Source organism: Diceros bicornis, chromosome 9, assembly GCF_020826845.1.
Source record: "Diceros bicornis minor isolate mBicDic1 chromosome 9, mDicBic1.mat.cur, whole genome shotgun sequence".
NCBI classification, from domain to species: domain Eukaryota; kingdom Metazoa; phylum Chordata; class Mammalia; order Perissodactyla; family Rhinocerotidae; genus Diceros; species Diceros bicornis.
The window spans coordinates 32,681,676-32,706,060 of record NC_080748.1 but is presented as its reverse complement, the minus strand read 5'-3'; the positions used below and the strand labels follow the sequence as shown (position 1 = coordinate 32,706,060).

At 37.9% G+C, this 24,385-nt stretch overlaps 1 protein-coding gene across 5 annotated transcripts in view; it reads left to right on the top strand.

The window, feature by feature from the left end:
- The first annotated feature begins 161 nt into the window (after positions 1–161).
- Positions 162–24,385, top strand: part of LACC1 (laccase domain containing 1) — a 56,901-nt gene continuing 32,677 nt past the window's right edge. For 2 of the 5 annotated variants that reach the window (XM_058548222.1, XM_058548223.1), the window contains exons 1-6: positions 266–406; positions 1,649–2,247; positions 2,898–3,076; positions 3,828–3,993; positions 6,740–6,965; positions 8,059–8,219. In XM_058548222.1, coding sequence (XP_058404205.1) covers positions 1,686–2,247; positions 2,898–3,076; positions 3,828–3,993; positions 6,740–6,965; positions 8,059–8,218 — 1,293 coding nt within the window. In that variant the 5' untranslated portion in view covers positions 266–406; positions 1,649–1,685 and the 3' untranslated portion in view covers position 8,219. Of the gene's footprint in view, positions 235–265; positions 407–518; positions 614–1,648; positions 2,248–2,897; positions 3,077–3,827; positions 3,994–6,739; positions 6,966–8,058; positions 8,220–9,714; positions 13,143–24,385 lie in introns of those variants that run through there. The other 3 variants (XM_058548220.1, XM_058548219.1, XM_058548221.1) reach the window with 3 other exon arrangements.

Sequence of the window (24,385 nt, the reverse complement as noted above, 5' to 3'; positions counted from 1 at the left end):
GGGTGCGTGCTCGGCGGCCGCCTGACCCGGAACTGCTGCGTGCCCGCGGGCGCCGGCGGGATTCCCCGCGCTGGGGCGGGCGCATCCGCCCGGTGCATGCTCCGCCGCCCCGCCCGTCCCTCCGCACGCGCCCCTGCTCTCCGGAGTTCCCCGGCCGGGCCCCCGCCCTCCGCAGCCTGCGGGGCCCGAGCCGGCGGGCCGATGCCGGGGCGGGGTCCGTGCGTCCCGGGACAGGTGGGTGAGGTGGGGCGGGCCTCGCCGCGGCCCACAGAGCCGCGGGGACGGGGCTTTGGACTCCAGGTGACACGCTCGCGGCTGCCCGGTTTCGCTCGGGCTCGGAGGCGGCCGCAGACGGAGTGTGCCACCGAAAGTGAACGGCGACAGGGAGGACGGGGAAACTGCTGTGGTGCGTGTCTGTCGGTCAGACTGTCGCAAAGGGGCGACGCGTCGGTGGAGGGGCCGGGGGAGGCGGAGGTCACCGGACCGAGCACGGGACCCGGCGGTGACGTTTTGTGGAATTTCACAGAGCAGAAGAAAGGGTGGCGGTCACCGCCCCGCTTCTTTGAGTGTTTTTCAGAACTGGCGAAAGGAACTTCAGCGGGAGCCCTGTACGGTAGGGAGTGCAGGTTAGGCAAGGCGGCGGGAGAACACCCTCAAAGGCAAAAGGGTCACCAAAGGGGGTCAGCAGTGAGAGACCTGGGATGCGAGGGCAGGGGCTGGAGGTGAAAAATGTGCGTGGGGTGTGGGGTTGGGGGGCTGGGGTGGGGAATGAGTACGAAAGCAGGTAGGGAGCACGTCTGAGCCAAGTCACAGCCGTTTTTGCGATAATTGCCATACCTGGAGTACCGTGTAAATCCTAGCGGGGAATGTATCGGTCATCTCAGCTTTTATCTCCTTAAAAATGTGATTTTTTGGTGCAGCTCCGTTTAACCTATTGGATTTAAGGCCCTAGCATTTCACATGAAGGGATGTGACCTAACATGCCAGTCCTGTCAGGGTTAATGATATTATTACATAAGTTGACACCCTGTAATTAAAAAACGGGACTTTGTCTAAGTCAACAAGTAATTCCCTATTTAAACTTTGCTATATGAAAAACAAAACAAAAACAGGAACTGTGGTTTTGCTGGAAAGATGTACAAATACTTTCAGAAAATGAATTAAAAATTGCTTTGCTTTAATTGTCATGGTTCTCTCATGACAAATAGTGGACTAGCTTTTCTGGGAGGGGCCTAGATTTACTATTGTGGTTACTTTTTTAGATCAAAGCAATTCTTTTGTTGTTGTTGTGAGGAAGATCAGCCCTGAGCTAACATCCATGCCAATCCTCCTCCTTTTTTCTCCCCAAAGCCCCAGTAGATAGTTGTATGTCATAGTTGCACATCCTTCTAGTTGCTGTATGTGGGACGCGGCCTCAGCATGGCGGGAGAGGCGGTGCCTCAGTGCGCTCCCGGGATCCGAACCCCAGGCCACCAGGAGTGGAGCGCGCATACTTAACCACTAAGCCATGGGGCTGGCCCCCAAAGCAATTCTTTTTTTTTTTTCCCTAGCCACAAATTTGTGTTGTAACTACAAGAAGATTGATATAATTTTGCATTCTTACACCAGTTTTTCTTTACAGGTGATTTTTTTTTTTTTTTTTGCACAGAAGTCTTCTTTGAAGAACTTTGTACAGTTATTGAAGGATGGCAGAAGCCGTGTTGATTGATCTCTTTGGTTTGAAATTGAACTCTCAGAAAAACTATCATCAGGCACTACTGAAGACATTGAATGCTGTTCGATACTACCATGCTGCCAAGGCCAAGTTCCTTTGCATAATATGTTGCAGTAACATCAGCTGTGAAAAGGATGGTGACGATGATAATTGTGAATTAAAAACAAGCAGTGGATTATCAACTCTCTTGAGAGAATTTGAGACTGTTAGCAATCCCAGCATGGCTGCCTGTTTGTATACCATTAAACAAAAAATTGATGAAAAAAATCTGAGCAGCATTAAGGTAATTGTACCCGTATATCGGAAGACATTAATGAAGGCCTTTATTGATCAGCTCTTCACTGATGTTTACAATTTTGAGTTTGAAGATTTACAGGTGACTTTGAGGGGAGATCTTTTGAAACAGTCCACTGAAATAAACATGATCACAGCTCAAGAACTAGAAGCAATCCAGAATGAAATAGAAACATATTTGAGAAGTCTGCCAGCACTGAAAGGAGAATTAACCATTATCACATCTCCTTTGATCTCAGGTATGTTAAACACCATCTGTTGTTTTTACTGTGTATGTGAAAAACCAGTCTTTCCTTAGAGGTTGTTCATTTCTTTTTTTCTTTCTTTCTTTTGTAGACTGTTGTGGCCTTATGTGCTCATTAGCATCAGTTGCAACAAGGGCGTGTCATGGAGGGCCTTGTGGTGTCAGGGATGTCAAAGGATAGCCCCTTCAAAGCCACCCTACATAAATAAGTTGCTTTATGCATATTCAGCTTTAAGAGAAATCCCCCAGCCCTCCTTTAAAATGAGATTCATGACTCTAAGAATCTTCTATTTAGAAATTCTGAAAACTTAACTCCTTGGCACCTTCATGAAAGAGTGAAATTTAAAACAGTCAATCTTACTTCTTGGTTAAAGGATATTTACTGTGAGCTATATGTTATTTGGTATAACACAGACAAATGGACCGAAGGTACCCTTTGAGAGCAATAATCTCGTAGGAAAGGTAAACAAACACAAAACAGTATGTAATAACACATAGAGGTACAGAGTGCTGTAGAAATTAGATGCCAGATAAACAAATGCAGGTTGATGTGCTCAGGGAACGTCTTACTGAGAGACTGGGTTTGTGGGTCTTTATAGTCTTATGTATAGTATATTTGTAATTTTCGCTGCTTATCTTTAACAGAGATTTTCATACATGGATTTACTACAAGAACAGGTGGGATATCTTACATACCAACTCTTAGCTCATTCAATCTCTTCAGTAGTTCCAAACGGAGAGATCCCAAGGCTGTTGTTCGAGAAAATCTGCGGAGGTTGGGGAATGTGGCAGGATTTAATGCAGAGAAATTTTACCGAATAAAGGTAAAATTTTGTTTCATATTTTGGAAGATCTCAAGGATATTCTTGATTTTGCTAATGACTACATGGACTTTAATCAAGCTATTTAACTTGTGCATCTGGTGTTTTATCTAAAATTTTAGGATAATGCTTGTCATTTTTCTTAGATATATACACCATAGTGTAAAGATCAGTTCTATGATATATATATTTCACCTAGAGCTTGTCACATCTAAGAGTGTGGTTAATTCTCAGAGTATAGTATCACTGCCTTTTTTTGATTTAGAAGGAAGGTTCCTGAATGGTGGGAGAGAAAGGCCATTATTTTCTAAATCAATAAAGGAGGGACTAGGGTCACAATTGATGAGGTAATGCTTTGTTTCTTACAGAATCCTAGCTTTACGTGAGTCTAGGAAAAGTAAAAATATCATTGATTTTGTGATTCATTTAACTTTTTTCAATAAAGTAGTACTGTGTGGAAAGTGCTGCAGTTAGAGATTTGCCCATCTCTAGTGGGAGGTGTTCGTGATGAATGGACTGTATTGAATTTGAAATGTTAAAGTCTGCTTTCCTTTAAATAAAGTATGCAAATATTACAATACCAGAAGTTAAATAAGTAAATTTATTTTACCATATATAGAAGTGATATATTTAGTGAATGCTAGTAATCTTAAACTGGTTATCTAATTTTGTACAAAATGCGTACTTTCGGAAAATCTTATGGTATGAGAAATTCTACTTTCAAAACATTTTTATTGCACATTTTTGGTATTAGACTGATCATGCCAATGACGTGTGGATTATGGGAAGGAAGGAGCCTGAATCTTATGATGGAATCACCACAAATCAGAGAGGAGTCACAATAGCGGCTCTTGGTGCTGACTGTATACCAATAGTTTTTGCAGATCCTGTCAAAAAAGCATGTGGGGTTGCTCACTCTGGTAAGAGTACTTGATCATTTAGGATTTTACCAATTTTGTAGTACAGGAAAAGTTATAATTTCTTTCTGGTGGGCATTACAGACAAACAGTTAATTACCTCATATGGTGGTAAGTTTAAAGATAGGGGTAGAGCTAGTATACTTTTATTATAGGAGCAGATAAAAGGAGTACCTAAGTGAACTTATATGAATCAGAGTAGAATTCCCAAAGGAAGCAGTACCTAGGCTGATTCCTGAGGAATTTGTATGATTTGGCTAAGTGCCAGTGTTTCTCAGCAGGGTGCTATTAACATTTTGGGCAAGATAATCTTACATTGCAGACTAAGTTTGCATGGCTTTTGAAATTCTTAATGCCAGTAGCACCCACAGTTGTTGTAATAACCAAAAAAAAAAAAAGCTTTCATGCTTTTTAAAACACTCCCCAGTTTGTGGTACTGCCTCTGATTGAGAATCCTTAAAGTCTAGACAATAGGGAATAGGAAAGTTAGGCATGTTGCAGAAAGGTGTTCAGGAAGATGCAGCAGCATGTGTAAAGGTATGGAGGTAAGAAAAAGCAAGATATGTTTGGAAAACTGCATTTAGTTTAATGTGCTGTAGTCTAGTTTCTTTAACTATTCTCTAAAAATAAGAACAAAGAATTTTTAGATACTATGTTGTGTTAAAGTTATGGAATTTGTTTTCCAGGAAGCATTTTAAAATACTATTTAGATTATCCAGGGGTTATGATTCTATGTGAAATGAGGGATCATCTTTTGGATTTCCTTCTGTTTGTAAATCGATGACTACTTTGCCTTTTTATACTATAGATAAATAAGAAAGTAGTGTATTTTGCTTTTGACCTAGCTAAAGTAATGGAATTGGATGACTAGAAGTCAGGTTTACTATTTGACATTGTGAAAAGTTATTTAAAATTTGACTCTTGGTTCGTGGATATAAGGTGGGAATATTATTTGTTACTTCTTAGGTTTTGAAACATTAAGTTTTAAAATATCAAAGATTACAGCTGTCAAAATGCAACAATCTTGCAAAAGAACCAAGTTAGATGTCTCACACTTCCTGATTTCAAAACTTATTTTAAAGCTACAGTAATCAAAACAGTACGGTACTGGCATAAAGACAGATGTATAGACCAATGGAATAGAATAGAAAGTAAACCCTTGCATATATGGTCAAATGATTTTCAACAGGGTACCTAGACTATACTATGGGGAAAGGACAGTCTCTTTAACAAATGGTGCTGGCAAAACTGATATTTAACATGTAAAAGAATGATGTTGCACCCTTATCTTACATCATACATGAAAATTAACTCAAAATGGATCAAAGACCTAAATGTAAGAGCTAAAACCATAAAACTCGTAGAAGAAAACATTGTGATCTTGGATTAGGCAATATTTTCTTAGATATGACACCAAAAGCACAAGCAACAACAGTAAAAATAGATAAATTGGATTTCATCAAAATGAAAAACTTCTGTGCATCAAAGGACACAATCAACAAAGTGAAATGGCAACCCACAGAATGGGAGAAAATGTTTGCAATTCATATATCTGAGAAGGGGTTAATATCCAGAATATATGAAGAACTATAACTCAACAGCAACAACAAAAAACAACTCAATTAAAAAAAATAGGCAAAAGACTTCAGTAGATATTTCTCCGAAGACAATATGCAAATGGCCAACAAGCATGTAAAAAGATGCTCAATATCACTAATAATTAGGGAAATGCAAGCAAAATCACAGTGAAATATTACTTCACACCCATTAGGATGGCTAATATTTAAAAAAATAAGAAAGAAAACAGAAAATAAGTGTTGGTGAGGTTGTGGAGAAATCGGAACCCTCATGCACGATTGGTGGGAGTGTAAGATAGGGCATCTGCTATGGAAAACAATGTGGTGGTTCCTCAAGAAAGAATTACCATATTATCCAGTAATTCCACTTTTGAGTATATATCCAAAAGAATTGAAAGCAGTATCTTGCACACTTGTGCTCATAGCAGAATTATTCTCAAAAGCTAAGAGGTGGAAGCAACCCACCTCTTATATACATACAATGGAATTTATTCAGCCTTAAAAAGGAAGGAAATCCTGACACACGCTACAACATGGATGAACCTTGACAATATTATGCTAAGTGAAATAAGCCAATCACAAAAAGACAAATATTGTATGATTCCACTTATATGAGGTATCTAGAGGAGTCAAATTCATAGAAAAAGTAGAATAGTAGTTGCCAGGGGCTGGGGGAAGTTATTGTTTAATGGATATAGTTTCAGTTTTGTAAGATGAAAAAGTTTTGGAGATTGGTTACACAACAATGTGAATATACTTAACACTCCTGAAGTATACACTTAAAAATAGTTAAAATGGTAAATTTTACGTTATATCTTATTTCCTACAATTTTTAGAAATGTGAAAAACAAGTGAAGGAGAGAGAGAAGACTAAGAAGGTATAATCCCAGTGGAAATTAAAGGTATAGAACATTTTTAAAAGAAAGTGGAAGGGACCTCTAATTAAATGTCACTTCCATGTCAGGTGCTTCCTATAGTATACCTCAGTTAAAAACCAGTATTTTTATTAGTTAATTGATCATCTAGCTTAATTAATTTTGTGATTCATTTACTATTTCTGGACTTTGAAAAATGCATAAACTGACTCTGCCCATTTTCAACTTACATATAAATTAAGGTGAAATTTTGTTATGTTTTAACTTTCTTTCTCTCTTTTTTTTGCTATTGACCAGGTTGGAGAGGTACTTTGTTAGGTGTTGCCATGGCTACAGTGAATGCTATGATAGCAGAATACGGCTGTAGTTTAGAAGACATTATTGTTGTACTGGGACCTTCAATAGGACCTTGCTGTTTTACTCTTCCAAGGGAATCAGCAAAAGCATTTCATAATCTTGATCCCGGATGTGTACGGCTATTTGATTCGCCACATCCCTATGTTGACATTTGTAAAGCCACCAGGTATGTTTGATTTCATTCTGGAACTGTAAGTTTGGTTATTGCTTATTGCTTCTAAAATGATAGTTATTTTAGAGAACAATTAGTAATTCCAAGAAAAATTTAGGTGGCAGGTATTTAAGTAGCTGACATACACACCTACACAAAAACTCATTTTAAATATAAAATCTATTCTCATTTAAGTTTGAATAACAGAAATTTTCCAGTCTGGTATCTGTTATTGTTTTAAAAGTGAAGGAAGAAACAGTTGGCATATAGTTTTATGAGTTCTACTTAAACTTCATATAGAAAAAGTTGGCCATATACTTTCCTTCACAGCCATTCCTCAAATTCCCTAAATATAATAAACTATCAGGAAGCTGATATTTTAAAATTATTCTTATTCTTTAATTAACTAGAGGAATACATTTCTTAGCAAAAAATATTAGATAATATAAATACATAGTCACTTTCAATTTTTTATGGTTCCTTGCATTTTTGAATTTATGAAGTTTACTTGTCATTTCTACAAAGGAAAATTGATGTCTGATTTGAATTGTGTTTCTATTCTTGTCAGTAAAACCTTGCCTAGTTTCTGCCTCATTAGTATGTAAGTAGAAAGGATTGAAATTGATTCTTAAGTGTGACTTGTGGAATAAGTATCACTAATTTATAGTCATTTTTCATACCATAAAGTATTTATGGAGAGGCAAGTTTTCTGTGAAAAATCTGGTTAATAGGAGGAAAGAAGATGGGAAAGCCAGATGACTAAAAAGTATGCTGTGTCTGAGTCAAATGAATCTTGTCTATAAATACTCTGGTAACTTTAGAAGTTTTTTCTTAAATAAGTACTTGATTTTGATTAAACTCTGTACCCAGATCCTGTCTGCAGGACAATATGGAGGTTGTACAGTTCATATATGAACTTAAATGATAAATGGTGATGCAATCTACCATTTCCTCTCTAGTCCATGTTCTGTAATTGAATAATAATTTGCATTGTTCTAAGCAGATCTTTCCCAGAATTCTTTACCACCAATATCCATAATTTTTTTATATTGCTTTGGCTATTGGTAAAATAAACTCTTGCTATCTTTTGAAAAATCTTTATCCTAAGGATTCTTCTAGAACGGGGAGGAATTCTTCCACAGAATATTCAGGACCTGAACCAAGATCTCAACCTTTGTACATCCTGCCATCCTGACAAGTTTTTCTCCCATGTCCGAGATGGCCTTAATTTTGGTACACAGATTGGCTTCATATCAATTAGAGAATGAGGTACAGTAGTTTCTCTCTCTCCTTTATTCTCCTCCCCATCTCTCCCCTCCCCTCTCTCCTTCTTCCTCTTTCCACCTTTCCCTCCCCTCATTTTTAAAAATAATTAATTATATTTAACTTCTTTATTCCTATAGCAAGACTTATTTCTACTTTTAGTGGAGCAATAGTAGTAGAAAAGTTGATTTTCAGTGACATACTCTAATATAAAGCACAGCCACTCCTTTTCCTACTTAATAAAGAATAATCAGGCAGATATATATTAAAGGTATAAAAATAAAATAATTTATTCTTTAAAAAATCCTGGGGCCAGCCCCAGTGGCCCAGTGGTTAAGTTCAGCACATTCCGCTTTGGTGACCTGGTTCGGTTCCTGGGCGCAGACCTACACCACTTGTCTGTCAGTGGTCATGCTGTGGCGGTGGCTCACATATGAAAAAAACAGGAAGATTGGCAACAGGTGTTAACTCATGGCAAATCTTCCTCAGTGAAAAAAAAAAATCCTGCCTCTCTGTCTCTCTCTCTCTCTATATATATGCATGGCATTTATCTCTCCTATGTACTTGATATCTGTACATTTTCTGTCATAATATCTTTATCTTTTTTTTTTTTTTTTTTTTTTTTTTTTTTTTTTTTTTTTTTTTGGTGAGGAGATCAGCCCTGAGCTAACATCCGCCAATCCTCCTCCTTTTTTGCTGAGGAAGACGGCCCTGGGCTAACATCCATGCCCATCTTCCTCCACTTTATATGGGACGCCGCCACAGCATGGCTTACCAAGCAGTGCGTCGGTGCGCGCCCGGGATCCGAACCAGCGAACCCCGGGCCGCCGCAGCGGAGCGCGCGCACTTAACCGCTTGCGCCACCGGGCCGGCCCCTCTTTATCTTTTTTTGATTTTTGAGACTCTACATAAAGATTCTAAATTCTAGAATAAGAAGAAATCCTCATATACACAGACTGATTTCGTTTTCATCTAGATTTCCAACTGATTATCTACAGCAGGAGTTGGCGAATTTTCTTTAGAGGGCCAGACAGTAAATGTTGTAGGTTTTGTGGGACATACAGTCTCTGTCTCAACTATTTAACTCTGCTATTGTAGAGCAAAAGCAGACAGGAACAATATGGAAACAAGTGAGTATTGCTGTGTTTCAGTAAAACTTTATTTACAAAAAACAAGTGAAGGGCCAGGTTTGGCCCATAGGCTGTAGTTTGCTGACACCTGATTTACAGTCATAGAGCAAAATTAAGTGTAATTTCTTGAAATTAGTATTTATTAGAGATTTTTTAGAGTTTTTTTTAAGAATTATACAAAAATATTTCATGACGGTTATTTAACACTGACCTTTTAGCATATAAATCTAATTTTCCTTAAGGTTGCTTTGGACTGAATCAATATTTAGTCTTCACAGTGTCTTTAACTCTTTAATATACTTAGTGATTCTTACCTTGATATTCTAATAGCACTAGTAAGGTCTCATATATGATTTCTATATATTTTACAGATACTTGATGGGATTTTTGCATAACTGTTTTCTGCCTCCTTCCAAACTGACTGCAAGAGAGAAATTTAGCTGTTTGATTTACTTAAAACCAAAAGGATTACATGGATAATTCATCTTTAGGGTGTATTTTCACTATTATCCAAAGCCAAATGATTTTCATTTGATTCTAACAATAATTGACAAAAAAATCAGTGTGATGTAGCTTATATGTTATACAGATAAGGATTATTTTTAAAATTTGTTCTGTTTGTTATATAAACAGGAATAGATCTGTTCAGTTCAGTATTTATTTAGCAGCCTGTATTTGTCAACCATTGTGTGAAGCATAGGTGAAATCAAAACGAATTAAACTTTTTCCTTGTGCGTCTAACGCAGTGGAGGAGATAAACACTTGTAACACTTTAATTTTAATAGCAGAAGAGTACAGAAGAAGGAAGGATTAATTCTGTCTGGAAGGCAGGATAGAGAAGATATTACAGAGAAAATAACTATCATATGGGCCTGAAGGCTGTACAGGCTTTTGACAAGTGAAGAACAACCATAACAGGTGGCGGGAACACCAGGAACTAGGGCATGAAACTGGAAGTGTTTAAAATGCCCTAGAAGGAGAAGGGTGTGGTCAGGAGCTACAGGAAAAACAGGTTGGAAAAAGATTAGTTAGGGTCTCAAATGCCATGTTAAAAGAGTTAGGAGTTTATTTTCCAGGCAAAGAATAGGCATAAAAAGTTGGGGAGTGTTTTTATCTCCTTGGCATCATATTTAACAGGATGGATTTAAATTGTGGAAGACCAAAGCAGAGAGACTAGTTAAGAGTCAGTCAAAATACTTTAAAAAAGAAATAATGAAACCTGAATGCAGTGGAAATTAAAGTGGAGAAGAGAGTAGATGGATTAGAGAGACATTTCGGAGATGGCATCCACAGCTCCTGTTACTAGATAATGGAGATTGAGAGGTGAGGAGGAGTGAAGAAGTCATTGATGTTGCCTTCATTTCTACTTGGCTGACTACTAAGATTGGCAACAAAGGGACAAGGGAGAAGGGTAATGAGTTTGACATGAGACTGAAGGACATCCGGATGGAAATAGTTGGTCAGCAATTAGAAATATAGCCCTGGGACCTAGGACGGAGCTGGGAAAAAGACACAGATTTAGAAGGTGGTTTTGCAGAGATGATGCCTGAGTCTGTTGGAGTAGGCTAAAATCTAGGCGGCAATATAGGGTGAGCAAAAAGGAGGCCCAAGGATGAAACCTCTACACCTGCATTTGAAGAACAAGAAGCTGAACCAGTAAAAAAAGATGAATCATAGAAGTAAGAAAAAAAATAGAATACAGTAGACCCCCCCTTATCCAAGTTTTCAGTTACCCACAGTCAACCGTGGTCTGAAAATATTAAATGGAAAGTTCTGGAAATGAATGATTGGTTTTAAATTGCACCCTATTCTGAGTAGCGTGATGAAATCTCGCACCATCCTGCTTCCTCTGGACGTGAATCATCCCTTTGCTTAGCAGATCCACGCTGTATATCCTACCTGCCTGTTAGTGACTCAGCCGACTGGGTTATCAGATGGACTGTCACAGTAGTGGCTTGGGTGTAGGGTTCGGTACTATCGTTGATTTCAGGCATCCACTGGGGGTCTTGGAACATATTCCCCCATGGATAAGGGGAGACTACTATATATACGTTTTGAAGAAAGAAGCCAGCATCTCTGTGAAAGGTACTCAAAAAGAAATCTTCAGAGATAAAATGAGGACTGAGAAGAAATCAATAGATTAACCATATTGAAGCTATTCTAAGGCAGTGGTGACAGAGTCAGATTTCAGTTCACTGAGGAAGGGGATGCATAAGAATCCACTCTTCTTTGATAGAAAATAAAGCACTAGGGGCTGCATTTTGAAGGAAGAGGTATATGTATTTTTGGGATGAGTAGTTTTAAGTATATTTGCGGGCTGAGGAAAGGAGTCAAGCTGTTTTTCACTTGGGAGAAATGGTATATATATAGTACATATTTTTAATGTGAGTTGTCACATCACATCTTAAAAAGATTTCTTATGTCATGCATATTTCTTAAATGAACATGCAGTACGATAACAGAAAATTACATTTGTTTGGTATTTACAAAGGACTTGGATGTACATTATCTCATTTTATCTTTACAGCTACTCTGAAATGCATAGGTCAGGTGTTACTCCTTTTATTCAGATGAGAAAACAGCCTCATTGAGGTGGAGGTTAAAATCACATAATTTGTGATAACGTTAAGATTTGAACCCACATTTTGTGACTCCAAATCTCATTACAGATTTTACAATTAAAGCTATCTAAATTAAATTTTTATTTTCAACTTTTTGTTAATGTTTATTCATACAATCAGTCAAAATTTTGTTGCAGTACTAGGATAGGTTAAAAAAATACAGTTGTAGCCTTCAAGATGTTTAATATCCATGAAAGGTGACAGTCAGTAAACCAACAATTCCAATACTGTGGTATGTGTTGTAATGTTGTCACAACCTGGTACCTTGTTTAGTTTAATTCGTCTATGCAACATATAGCTCAGCATGAAATTTAAATAAAATACCTCATTTCTTCCAATTCAGAGAAGGCATGAAACACAAAACATAGATAGGGCAACAATTTCAAACTCATGCTTTAAATTCATTTGTTTAATTAATAAAGATTAAGGAATAATTTCACACATTGAGAAAGACTGATAGTTTTCCAGTTCTTCACTGTGCATTATTTTGTTTGAAGTTTGCAGATTTACATAGTATTAGACAGCCATATTTCACTTTTTGTACCAAAATATTCCAAAACCAAATAAAAATTATGTTTGGTTATGATTTTGGATTATCTGTGCCAAATCATATAATGAAAATTTGTGTCCTAGCTCTTTTACTGCGTGAAAAGTGTTGATCAGTAACTGAGAGACAGAATGGCTGGGTTGTTAAATAATCATATCTTATTGCTTCTACAAGATCTCTGTCACTCTTAAGCATTTGTATATAGGTTTCTGAGACTTTTGGGGCACAACCACAATGATGATTTTTAAAAAGCTTTGTTTTGTTTTCAATCTAAGCACTGCTGCTAACTGTACATAGGAAATATTGGTGGTTGTTTTATTAAGAAGAGCAATTAAGGAGCCAGCGCTGATGGTATAGTGGTTGAAGTTTAGTGCTCACCACTTCGGTGGCCCAGGTCCGCTTCCTGGTCGCAGACCCACACCACCCATCTGTCAGTTGCCATGCTGTGACAGCAGCTCATATAGAAGAACTAGAAGGACTTACAACTAGGATATACAACCATGCACTGGGGCTTTGGGGAGGGAAAAAAAAGAGAGCAATTAAGTTTGCAAATCAGTGAGAGTTCATGACATGATTCTTTTGGAGGTACTATGATTTTTTTGGAGGTACTAACTATCAACCTAAAATTGATCTAATTGTAATTTTAAATTACAAAGGAAATTACAAAAGAAATTACAAAAGAAATTACAAAATTACAAAACATCTGTAAGTAGATGTTTTGAAAAAAAAATTCAGAGAAGCTTATTCTGTGTCATGACAAAAACATAATAAGACCCATGGATTCAGAAGCTGCAAGATAAGATGACAGTGACATATGAGTTACATCATTTTATATCTCAAAGTGGGATTTGATATTTGTTTTCATGTGGTTGTCCTAAAGTTATACTTACAGTGTATCCATCCTACTTTTTATGTGAACTCTTAAAGAATGCCACCAATCTATGGAAGTCTAGCATTTTGAAGAAAGCACTGCTCAGTTACCTGTGTGTTTGTGTGTGTGCATACATGGATCTGTGTGTGTGTGTGTGTGTGTGTGTGTGTGCACTAAATGGCAAACAAGAAATATGTATGTGCTCTCTATGATGTAGAGCCTCTTTGCTTCAGCTAATGTCAGTTCACACAAGACACATTAGATGCAGTGGAATTCTAGATTGCTCTTCATGAAATTTTTGTAAATTGTGCAGTAAAGAATGGGAATTGTCTGTATGTTTACTGTATGTGTTTATGGGAGCTCTGGTCCAGAGCACGTACGTTTCCATTGTAGGCAGAGTTTTAAAACTTTACTTGTGATTTCAAAGATGAGGCAGCTGCTATAAGTAATGCATTGTTCTGTGCTAGGTCATTGCTTAATGAAGGAAAAAGAAATCTGCCAGTATCGATTTTTCCAGATTAACGTATTTAGTTTGGACTCACAATGATCACGCGTCAATTTTGTGGAGAACAACTTTTCATAGTCTCCTTAGATGTATTTTCTTTGTAGGGAAAGAAATGCTTACATCACATTTCCTGTGTCCCAGTGGCAAGTGCCTGAGGTGAACTATGTCCTTTCTGTATGTGGAGCAGGCTTTTTTGTTTTATTTAATTCTCAGAAATCTGGGGTGTCCACTTACTGTGTTTTATTAAATAATTAAAATTTCCAGCAGACTCCATAGCTCAAAATACCACATTCCTTTCTAACAAAAGACTACTCTCATTTCCTGAGAAACATTTGTAGAAAATAGATTTGCTCATACTCTCGTTTCTTGGGAAACATTTGTAGAAAATAGATTTGCTCATAGTGACAATTGAATTTTTAATATCCTCCATTTTCTTAATTCTTAGTTTTGCATCACACCCCACCTCAGTTTACATCTTACCAGCACTTCCTTATTCTTTTACTCTCCTTAAACACATATTTTAGAGTTGTATTTTCTTACACCCCCATCATCCTTGTTTCTATAATTGATGTTTCCTATTCATAAGGTAACTTCATTCTTTGAATTTTCTGGTTTTAAATATTCAGACTTGGCTGTACAATTGCTCGTTAGACATATCCTATGGGCCCCTCAAATGTGACATCCTCCAAACTTAACTCATCATTTCCCCTCCAAAACCTGCTCCCCTCTGGTGTTCTGTCCCAGACAATGAAATCTTTATTCTTGCAGTTGCCCGTCCAGAAACCCAAAAGGGTTTCTGAATGCCACCCTTTCTTCACCCCTTCCCTTCCCACACTACTGAGTTCGTAAATCTACCATCTGTTCCTGCGTCTCTATCTCAACTGCCACAGACACTCAGATCTTCATCTCTTGTCTACATCATTGGAGCACCCTTCTAACTAGGCCTTCATCATTGCATCCCTCCTCACACTGCCATTATTGATTGCTCTAAATTGCAAATCTAGTCATATTACATCCTTCAAAATTACTTTATGGCTTTTCCACTGATAGAGACCTTCTCACTAAAGTTTATAAGTGCTCATGATCTCACCTCTGCTTATCTCTTCAATTTCCACCACTCCCCACTCTACACCATATATTCTAGCCATTCTTTACTTTTTTCATTTCCTTGAATTTGCCATTAAGCTAGGTCAGACCACAGAGGTTGGTTTGCATTCAAAGACTGACTAGAACTCAAATTTGGTTCAAGGTTACTTTCACTTAGGCTTTCTACTAAATTAGCAAACAAGCTGTACCAAGAACACATACAACATAAACATCTAAGTGAATGGATACAGCACTCTAGTGTCTCCCTAGTGTCTGATGGAGATATAGCCAAACTTCAGTTGTCACCGTAGTACATACACAGTGAGAAGTATGCCATGCCGTATACAAACGCTCAGTAGTTTTTGTTCCATTGGGCAGGGTGAGGGGCCATGTTAATGTTCAAAGGTCTATGTTCTAGCATATAAGGAAAGTTTTCCTGTATCTAAAAACATGAACATGGGCCGGCCCCGTGGCTTAGTGGTTAAGTGCGCGCGCTCCGCTACTGGTGGCCCGGGTTCGGATCCCGGGCGCACACTGACGCACCGCTTCTCCGGCCATGCTGAGGCCACGTCCCACATACAGCAACTAGAAGGATGTGCAGCTATGACATACAACTATGTACTGGGGCTTTGGGGGGAAAAATAAATAAATCTTAAAAAAAAAATAAAATAAAAACATGAACAATTTGGTTTTTCTCTGTCATCGGGTCCCCAGCAGGTCTTACGGTGATCCTCTGCAGCCATGTTTTGTCTTTCCTCTTGCTTCGAACCTATTGCTGACTCTGCGCAGCAGTTCTCAACCTCACTTTTCTTGAATAATTCATAGCTATTCTTTAAGACTCAGACCAGGGGTCACCTCTTCCAGAACATTTTCCTTGGTGGTCTTCCTCATTAGCATCCTGTGCATTGTTTTTTATAGTATTTAGTGTACTAATTTTTAAATGTTGATCTTTTTACTTGTCTACTACTAAATATAAGCTCCCTCAGAGTAAGGAACATGTCTTACTCATCTTCATATTTTTAGTGTCTGGCAAAGACATCAACACGTTGTAATCATCTAATATCTGTAGAAGTTAAAAAGGGAGGTGGGGGGAAGGAATCTTGTAATGATCCAATGCAAAGTCTGGAAGGATAAAGATAATGAACCATTTTGGGGGTGTGTGTATGTTGTCATTTTTTACCAGGTACTTTTATATCTTCAGGATTTAGTTGAATTTATTTAAATAATAATGATACATTAAAGTCACTCTAAGGAAAGAACATTTGTAATGGAGATCTATTTTAAAGCATTCAACTATGTGTCTTTACCCATCCTTAGACTTTCCTGTTTCCAACTTGTATAGCAATACAAACTTTAAAATATTGCTTTAGGATACATGCCTCCTATGGGAATCGTGTATGTTAGAGACCAATTTTTATTTTGCCTGTTTATTTCTTTCCACTTCTGTAATAATATATTTTTAGTATTTATCTTATATCACGCAAAAGTCATGGTCCCTGTTCTAGTGAGACGTAGTCATTTACATGCCTTTAATGAAATGAATAAAAACCACGTAATCAAATCTCTGTGACAGTGACCTAGACAGTAAAGATCAAACAGGTAGGTCTTTCCCATGAAAATTCCAACTTTTCAATATTGAAAAGTAGTAAATATTTCATAGTAAAGTAGTAAAATAGAGTTTTTATATTTTTGACTCATTTCTAGAGCAGTAGTTCTCAACTTCGGCTGCATAATAGAATCACCTGGTAAGCGTTAAAAAACCCTGATGCCTAAGCCACACCCCAGACAAATTCAGTCAGAATCTGGGAGTAAAATCAAGCATCAGTGCATTTTAAAGCTTTCTGGATGATTCTAATGTGTATCTAATTTTGAGGACCACTGCTCATCAGGTATTTTTGTATCTTCAATGTTTAGGTGAATTTATTTAAATAATAATGACCTATTAAAGGCACTATAAAGAAGGAACGTTTGCAATGGAGATCTGTTTTAAGGCTTTCAGCCGTGTCTCTTTACCCATCATTAGACTTTTCTATTTCCAACTTGTGATAAGTTTTAGAACATTAACGAGTCCAATCTGATATAAATTTAAAGCTTCTCCGCTCCCCAGCTTGGACCAGACAAGCATTGAGGAATAAAGCTTGATTTATTCCCTATTTTTCCCTACCTTGCTTATCTTTTCCACCTACTGATGCCAGAGGTTTTTTTTTTTTTTTTTGGTGAGGAGATCAGCCCTGAGCTAACATCCGCCAATCCTCCTTTTTTTTTTTTGCTGAGGAAGACGGCCCTGGGCTAACATCGGTGCCCATCTTCCTCCACTTTATATGGGACGCCGCCACAGCATGGCTTACCAAGCAGTGCGTCGGTGCGCGCCTGGGATCCGAACCAGCGAACCCCGGGCCGCCGCAGCGGGAGCGCGCGCACCCAACCGCTTGCGCCACCGGGCCGGCCCCTGATGCCAGAGTTTTGATAGCAGCGAAGGATGAGAGAGAGATTGGGTTAGTGGGAGACTTCAACTTACCCTCCCTCCACACGCACACATCCAGACTCTTTAACTCCTGCTTTGATGGTACACTCTACACAGTTGCTCTCTGTTCTCCTGGGCAGAGTCTTTTAAACACAGTTGTAGTCTAGCTATGGTCCTTCAGCCCGCAGGCAACTTGGCATTTTTGCCCCTTTAATTTCTGGATGTGCAGACTACTCCTAAGGTAGCCTCTCTCTTTTCTCTGTATTCCAGGCAGCTCCAGCCACTAGCCAGCATCTTTTCTTTTTTCTTAAAATTATTTTATTGAAGTCATATTGGCTTATAACATTGTGTAAATTTCAGGTGTACATTATTATATATCAGTTTCTGTATAGATTGCATTGTGTTCATCACCAATAGTCTAGTTTTTTATCTGCGGCATCTTCTCTTTAGACTTTGACAGGGGAGCGTCAGGCACAGGTCAGAGTGCTCAAAGCCCTAAACATGGACACCACAGGTCAAGTTTAGTACAACTTCTTAAATGATCTGCTTTAGTTCCCTGCAGCACCTGGCTCTGCTGGGGGAGGGGGAGCGGAGGTTCTTTTGAGGAGTGAAGGGAAATGCCCAAGACTCTGACAATGCTCTTTAAAAAAAATTCTCACAACTTCCTGTCTTGAAGCCTTACTCTCTGCAGGTAGATGATAGTTTAGAGGACCCAGGAGTTGTTTGGGGGTCTACTTCTTAGGAGATTCTGCTTTTTGTGCCTTATTCCTCTCTAGAATGTGAGGCCACCGTTCTCAACTTTGGCGCTTCAACAAAGACTGCACAACGAGAAAAATCTCATGTTACATTCTGTTATAACTTCATGGGAAATCATATATCTAATTTTCCAACCTACTCTAGAAGAAATAAAAGAGGCTTATAGAGAGGGAATATATATCTGCTTTATCCTTTCTTCTCTTTCTTTTTATTCATATTCATATAAATTTTAATTCATAACCCTCTAAAGATCACATCTATTTAAAGCACATGAAAATTTGGCTTTGATAATACTCAATGATTAATTGCAGATTTTACTCCTCTCCTTATCTGAGAGTCTAAGCTGGCACCTCCTTCTCCGACTCTGCATTTCCCTTCCAAAAGCTGTGGGCTTGGTTGAAGACATAGTTGTAACAGTATATGCCCCAGATTTTATTTGCTAAAATTCTTATTCTATCCTTTACTTTTTAGATTGTAAGTTTTGAGCTACTCAGGCCTGCTTTTCTCTTTCAGTGCTAATAGGATACCCTTGCTTGGCCTTGAAACTGTAGGCTCTTCAAACTGCTGGTGAAGAAAATAAATCACATGATAAGGGAAAAATTTCCTTCTTCCCTTCTAGCTGCAAAAAAAAAACAAAACAAAAAGAAGATAATATTCTGGGTTATAAAACTGTCTTTGCAAAGGTTATTTCTAACAAAGAATCCTTTTAAAGACTCCCAGGCTTCAGGAACTGTTAGTATGCTCTGTGACAATAACCTTTAATATCTTTTAAAAATATCTAAATATCTACAGTTCTAACGGGTTATCTTACTAAATAATTTGTTGAGAGATATTCTAGATTTGTGATCATAGTAGCAATTTTGAATCATCACTTTAAAATTCCTACTGAAAACCAAACAGGCTAACAAGATAGCAAAAGAAAAAAACCTGGATATCATCTTCAACAAAAGTCAGTGACATGAAATTCCTCAAAATCCAAGAATATGGGTGGATGTGGCCAAATCGCCAACAGGAGCAGGACCTAAGCAAGAGGAGCAGCTATGTTGTAAGAGTTGCTGCAAGTAAAACAGGTCGTAAAATGAAACTGCAGAATTTCTAGAAAATAATGATAATGAAAAAAGCATAAAAATCCATGGGATTTTTTTTTTTAAAATACTGCTGAAGCAGTATTTTAAGGAACACACTACATTAAATACATTTATCAACAAAATGAAAGTGAATTAAATTTTCAACTCAAAAGAATATAAAAAAAGAAAGCAAACTAAAAGTAACCAGAAGGAATTGATAAAAATAAAGAGAGAAATTAATAAGATAGAAAAGAGAAAAACAAAAAACTATTAAAAAAAAAATAAGCTGGCTAAAGAAATCAACAAAAAAAAAAAGACAAGCTATTAGTCAACCAAACTGGAGAAAGTACAAGTTCACAAGATACAAAATGACACAGGGGAAATAATCTTTGAAACAGAGAAAATTAAAAAAAAGAGAGACTACTTTGTATAATTCTATGCAAATACACTTGAAGACTCCTAAAAGTTGTCAAAGTCTGCTCCTGGCCACTCCCCTCCCCCAATGATTCCTCCAGTCCTAATTGATTTCACCAAGGAATTCTACCAAACTTTCTAAGATCTGGTAAACCTTATGCTACTTAAACTGTTCCAGAGTACAGAAAAAGAAAGAAAACTTTCAAATTTTTTTGTGAGGTAATCGTATATCAATACTAAAACCTAATAAAGATTATTCCAAAAAGAAAATTACAGGCCAGTCTCACTTATGAATATCAATACAAAAATCTTAAATAAAATACTGAGTCAAATCTGAAGTATATTAAAAAAAAATACATCATAAGCTAGTGGGATTCATTCTGGAATGCTGGAAAGTTTAATGTTAGAAAATCCATTAGTATAATTCATTAATTCATCATACTAATAATTATAAGAAAAGTCTTATGACTATCTCCATAAATGTCTAAAAGTGGTGACAAAATTCAACATATATTCTTTTTTTTTTTGTGAGGAAGATCAGCCCTGAGCTAACATCTGTGCTAATCTTCCTCTTTTTGCTGAGGAAGACAGGCTCTGAGCTAACATCTATTGCCCATCCTCATCCTTTTTTTTTCCCCAAAGCTCCAGTAGATAGTTGTATGTCATAGTTGCACATCCTTCTAGTTGCTGTATGTGGGAAGCGGCCTCAGCATGGCCGGACAAGCGGTGCCTCAGGGCACGCCTGGGATCCGAACCCGGGCCACCAGTAGTGTAGTGCACGCACTTAACCACTAAGCCACCGGGCTGGCCCAATATATATTCTTTTTGTTGTTGTTGTTGTTGTTGTGAGGAAGACCAGCCATTAGCTAACATCTGTGGCCAATCCTCCTCTTTTTGCTGAGGAAGACCAGCCCTGGGCTAATATCTGTGCCCATCTTCCTCCACTTTATATGGGATGCCGCCACAGCATGGCTTGACAAGCAGTGTGAGTGTCTGCGCCCAGGATCCGAACCGTGCGCCGCTGCAGCAGAGTGTGGGCGCTTAACCACTATGCCACTGGGCTGGCCCCTAACGTATATTCTTGACAAAAAAAAAAAAGAAGAGAAGGAAGGAAGGAAGGAAGGAGAGAAGGAGGGAGGAAGGGAGGGAAGAAAGAAAGAAAACCTCAATAAGAGTCAATGGATAATTCCTGGGGCTGGCCCCATGGCTTAGCGGTTAAGTGTGCCTGCTCCGCGCTCCTCTACTGGCGGCCCGGGTTCGGATCCCGGGCGTGCACCGACGCACCGCTTCTCTGGCCATGTTAAGGCCGCATCCCACATACAGCAACTAGAGGGATGTGCAACTATGACATACAACTATCTACTAGGGCTTTGGGGGGAAAAAGGAGGAGGATTGGCAATAGATGTTAGCTCAGAGCCGGTCTTCCTCAGCAAAAAGAGGAGGATTGGCATGGATGTTAGCTCAGGGCTCATCTTCCTCAGAAAAAAAAAAAAAAAAAGTCAATGGATAATTCCTTAACGTGGTTTAATCATAGTGAGGCAACCAAACATTGTTGCTTCCCGGTGTTCTAGAATAGGAAGTACACAGAACCACCTTGAAAATAGTCCTTCCACAAATGTTGAATCTGAATCTAATCAAGCTCTAGAGCTATCAATTTGTAAGAAATATGGGGAAGGGAGGATTAAGCTAAGGGATACCACAAATTCAGAGTGGTAATAATGTGATCCACTTTTTGTACCTGGTCAGGAATTAAAAAAAGGATGGGAGGAGACTATTCTAGATTAAAATAGATTTATAAGACGTAACAATCCCATGAAATGAGTTGACCTACTTTGGATTCCAATGAGAAGAAACCAACCATAAAAACGTATTTTTGAGACAACTGGGGAGGTTTCAATATGGCCTAGGTATTAAATAATACAAGGAATTATTAGCTTTGATAGATGTTAATGACCTTGCAGTTATGTAAAAAATATGTATTTTGATCCATATTGAACAATATAGGAGTAAACTGATCTGTGAGTTGCTACCAAATGCTTCAATAATAATAAAGAAAAAAAAGGGATAATTATGCAAATGCAAAAATTTTAGTAATTGTTGAACCCCAGTGATGGTTATCTGGGGGTTCATTTTACTATTTTCTCTACTTTTCTGTATGTTTCAAATTTAGCAATAATTAAAAAAAATTTTAAACTTATTGCCCTGCTAGTAATATTTAAAGGAACAACATATCTGTTTTTGAAAAAGTATGTATACATGTCAGTTTTCTTTGTTAAATCAGAAGATGAACATTGTCAATTCCCTAATCTTGTACATGCATGGTGTGGAGAGGGGAGGGAAGAAAGCAAAAATCTCTGACTGTTGGATTTGTATTTAAACAAAGTATATGAGAGTCATATGCTATTTGTATTAACCCAGAGAACAGTTTATATAGAGGAGGTCCATAATTCACAAAATAGAGGACAATAAGGAGTTACACTTTTCTGCTAGAACTGCTAAATAACTACTTTAAAAGAAGGAGCTTACTTTTACATTTTCTATGATATTAGTTGGAATCTGGTTGGTATGATGATTCCTTTAATGAAAAACTACATGGAGCTTCCATCCTCTGGCATAAAAATAGAATAGAATAGAATAGAATAGAATAGAATAGAATAGAATAGAATAGAATAGAATAGAATAGAATGGCTTAAAAGCAGTTTATGGTAAAAGTCAGGGTTTTTCAGTGGGAATTAATGGGACTGACAAAAAAGTTCATGGGATCCCAGGTTGCCATATAGAAGTATACTTCTAAAATAAGCAAAGTAATGTTTCTCTTCTGCTCTGAAGTGATTAGACCATACTTGGAGTATTGTAGTACATTTTAGGAAGTAACCCGTTTTTAAACAAGTTTAGAGAAAAGCAATACTATTGGTGAGGGGCCCCAATCCCAGGTTATGAGAGGAATGCTCAAAGAGATTAGAAATGATTAGCTTGGAGAAAAGTCTCACTGGCAATAGGATAGCACACTGCAGATATCTGAAGTGCAAAATGCTGAAGTGATAGGAAAAAACACAACTCACTAGTGGAAATAATAGGAAGACTGATTTTGGTTTAGTATGAATGTTGGGAAACGCAATCTGCCATGGTCCTTAAGTATCCCAGCAAGGCCCCGAATGCTCTTTATCTAGGCCATTTATCAGAGATGTGTTTGTAGCAAGCAACCTTGAATGATAAGTTAAGATCCCACTTTGGAAAAGCAAGTGGGACTTGCTTACTACTTATTATAAAAGCAGTGGATTCCCCAAGCTCAATATTCTTAACCTAGGACAAAAAACTACTGTGTGCACAGGGTACACCTGGACCCCTCTATGGTGCCCCCATGGGACTTGGGGTAAGGGAAACTAACTCAAATATGATTTTCATCCTGCTTGCTAACTATGAGTAATGAAATCTTTTGTCTCTGACTCAGGCATCTCATGTCTTCTGCCAACATCCATGAAAGAGTGATAAGCTAACTTATTAGCTTATAAGTAGGGTAAATCAATAAATTCCAGACCCAACAAAGGAGAAGCACATTAGTTAGTTGGTTTCATATCTAGAGATATTCAAAAGTGGATGGATAAACCTCTTGGTGATGGTACTACAAAACACAGCAAAAAATAAAGCCCCAGACTAGTTTTCCTTGGAATTTCAATGTCATTCCAATTGCATAAATTAATTCTATAAAATAAATTCTATTATTCTTTCTAGGAAACACAGTAAATAGGTTTAGACTTCTCTGTAGAATACCAGAAGATTCTTATGGAGTTACCCCAAGACAAGGATTTTGCTGTGCCCCTCCAAGTTGAACCACTAGGAAATCCTTATATAAACATGGCCTCACTACACATTTAAATGACCCAACTTCCATCGACTGTTTCTATATATCCCTACTCTAATAAATCTTTATTTGCTTTCAAATGAAGGGAAACTCTAGATTATTATGCCAAAAATGTAATTCATTCCTGACTTCATGTTAAAGCTCTTAGCACCCTAGGGGTCAAGATTTGAATCCCTAATCTCTGCCTTGCCAGCCCTCTTTCTGCCATATTATAAGTTAAGTATCTCTGACTCGTCTTATTGGAAGTTCATGGACGTAAGTTTCACTAGCATTAATGAGACTTTAGTATCTAATGTGGTGGCAAGCACACTCAAAGTATTTTTCTCTCATTGCTGAAAGCCTCTGATAATGTTTATCAGAATACTTTGGAAATGTACATTAAAATCTAGTTTGGGATTCCGAATGAGTGGTGTGATTTAGATTTGGATCACGTGTGATGTCTGGCCTTCACTGAACGTAAACAAAGCTTTAACACTAGCATCATGGTCATAATCTCGTACCGTCTTCCTTTGTCTTTTCCTTTGCAAATGCTTTGTGCATCATGCACATTCATCCACTGGGTGGCGATATGTACTCGAGAATGTTTACTGTTTCTGGTTCCCTCAACGTAACTGAATTTGATTCTAAACTTTTTTATCTGGAAAATAGCTATTGTATCAAATCTTAAGAAACAGTATTGTCTGAATTCAAGCTCCTATCTAGAAGTGACAATGGAGATTTTAATAATATTAATACTTCCTACCATTTACTCTCAATCATATTCTCTCTTCTCCCAACATGTTCGCTCACCACACATTTGCAAAATAGATTATCCCTCATGCCGTTCTCATTCCTCGCTATTTTATAGTT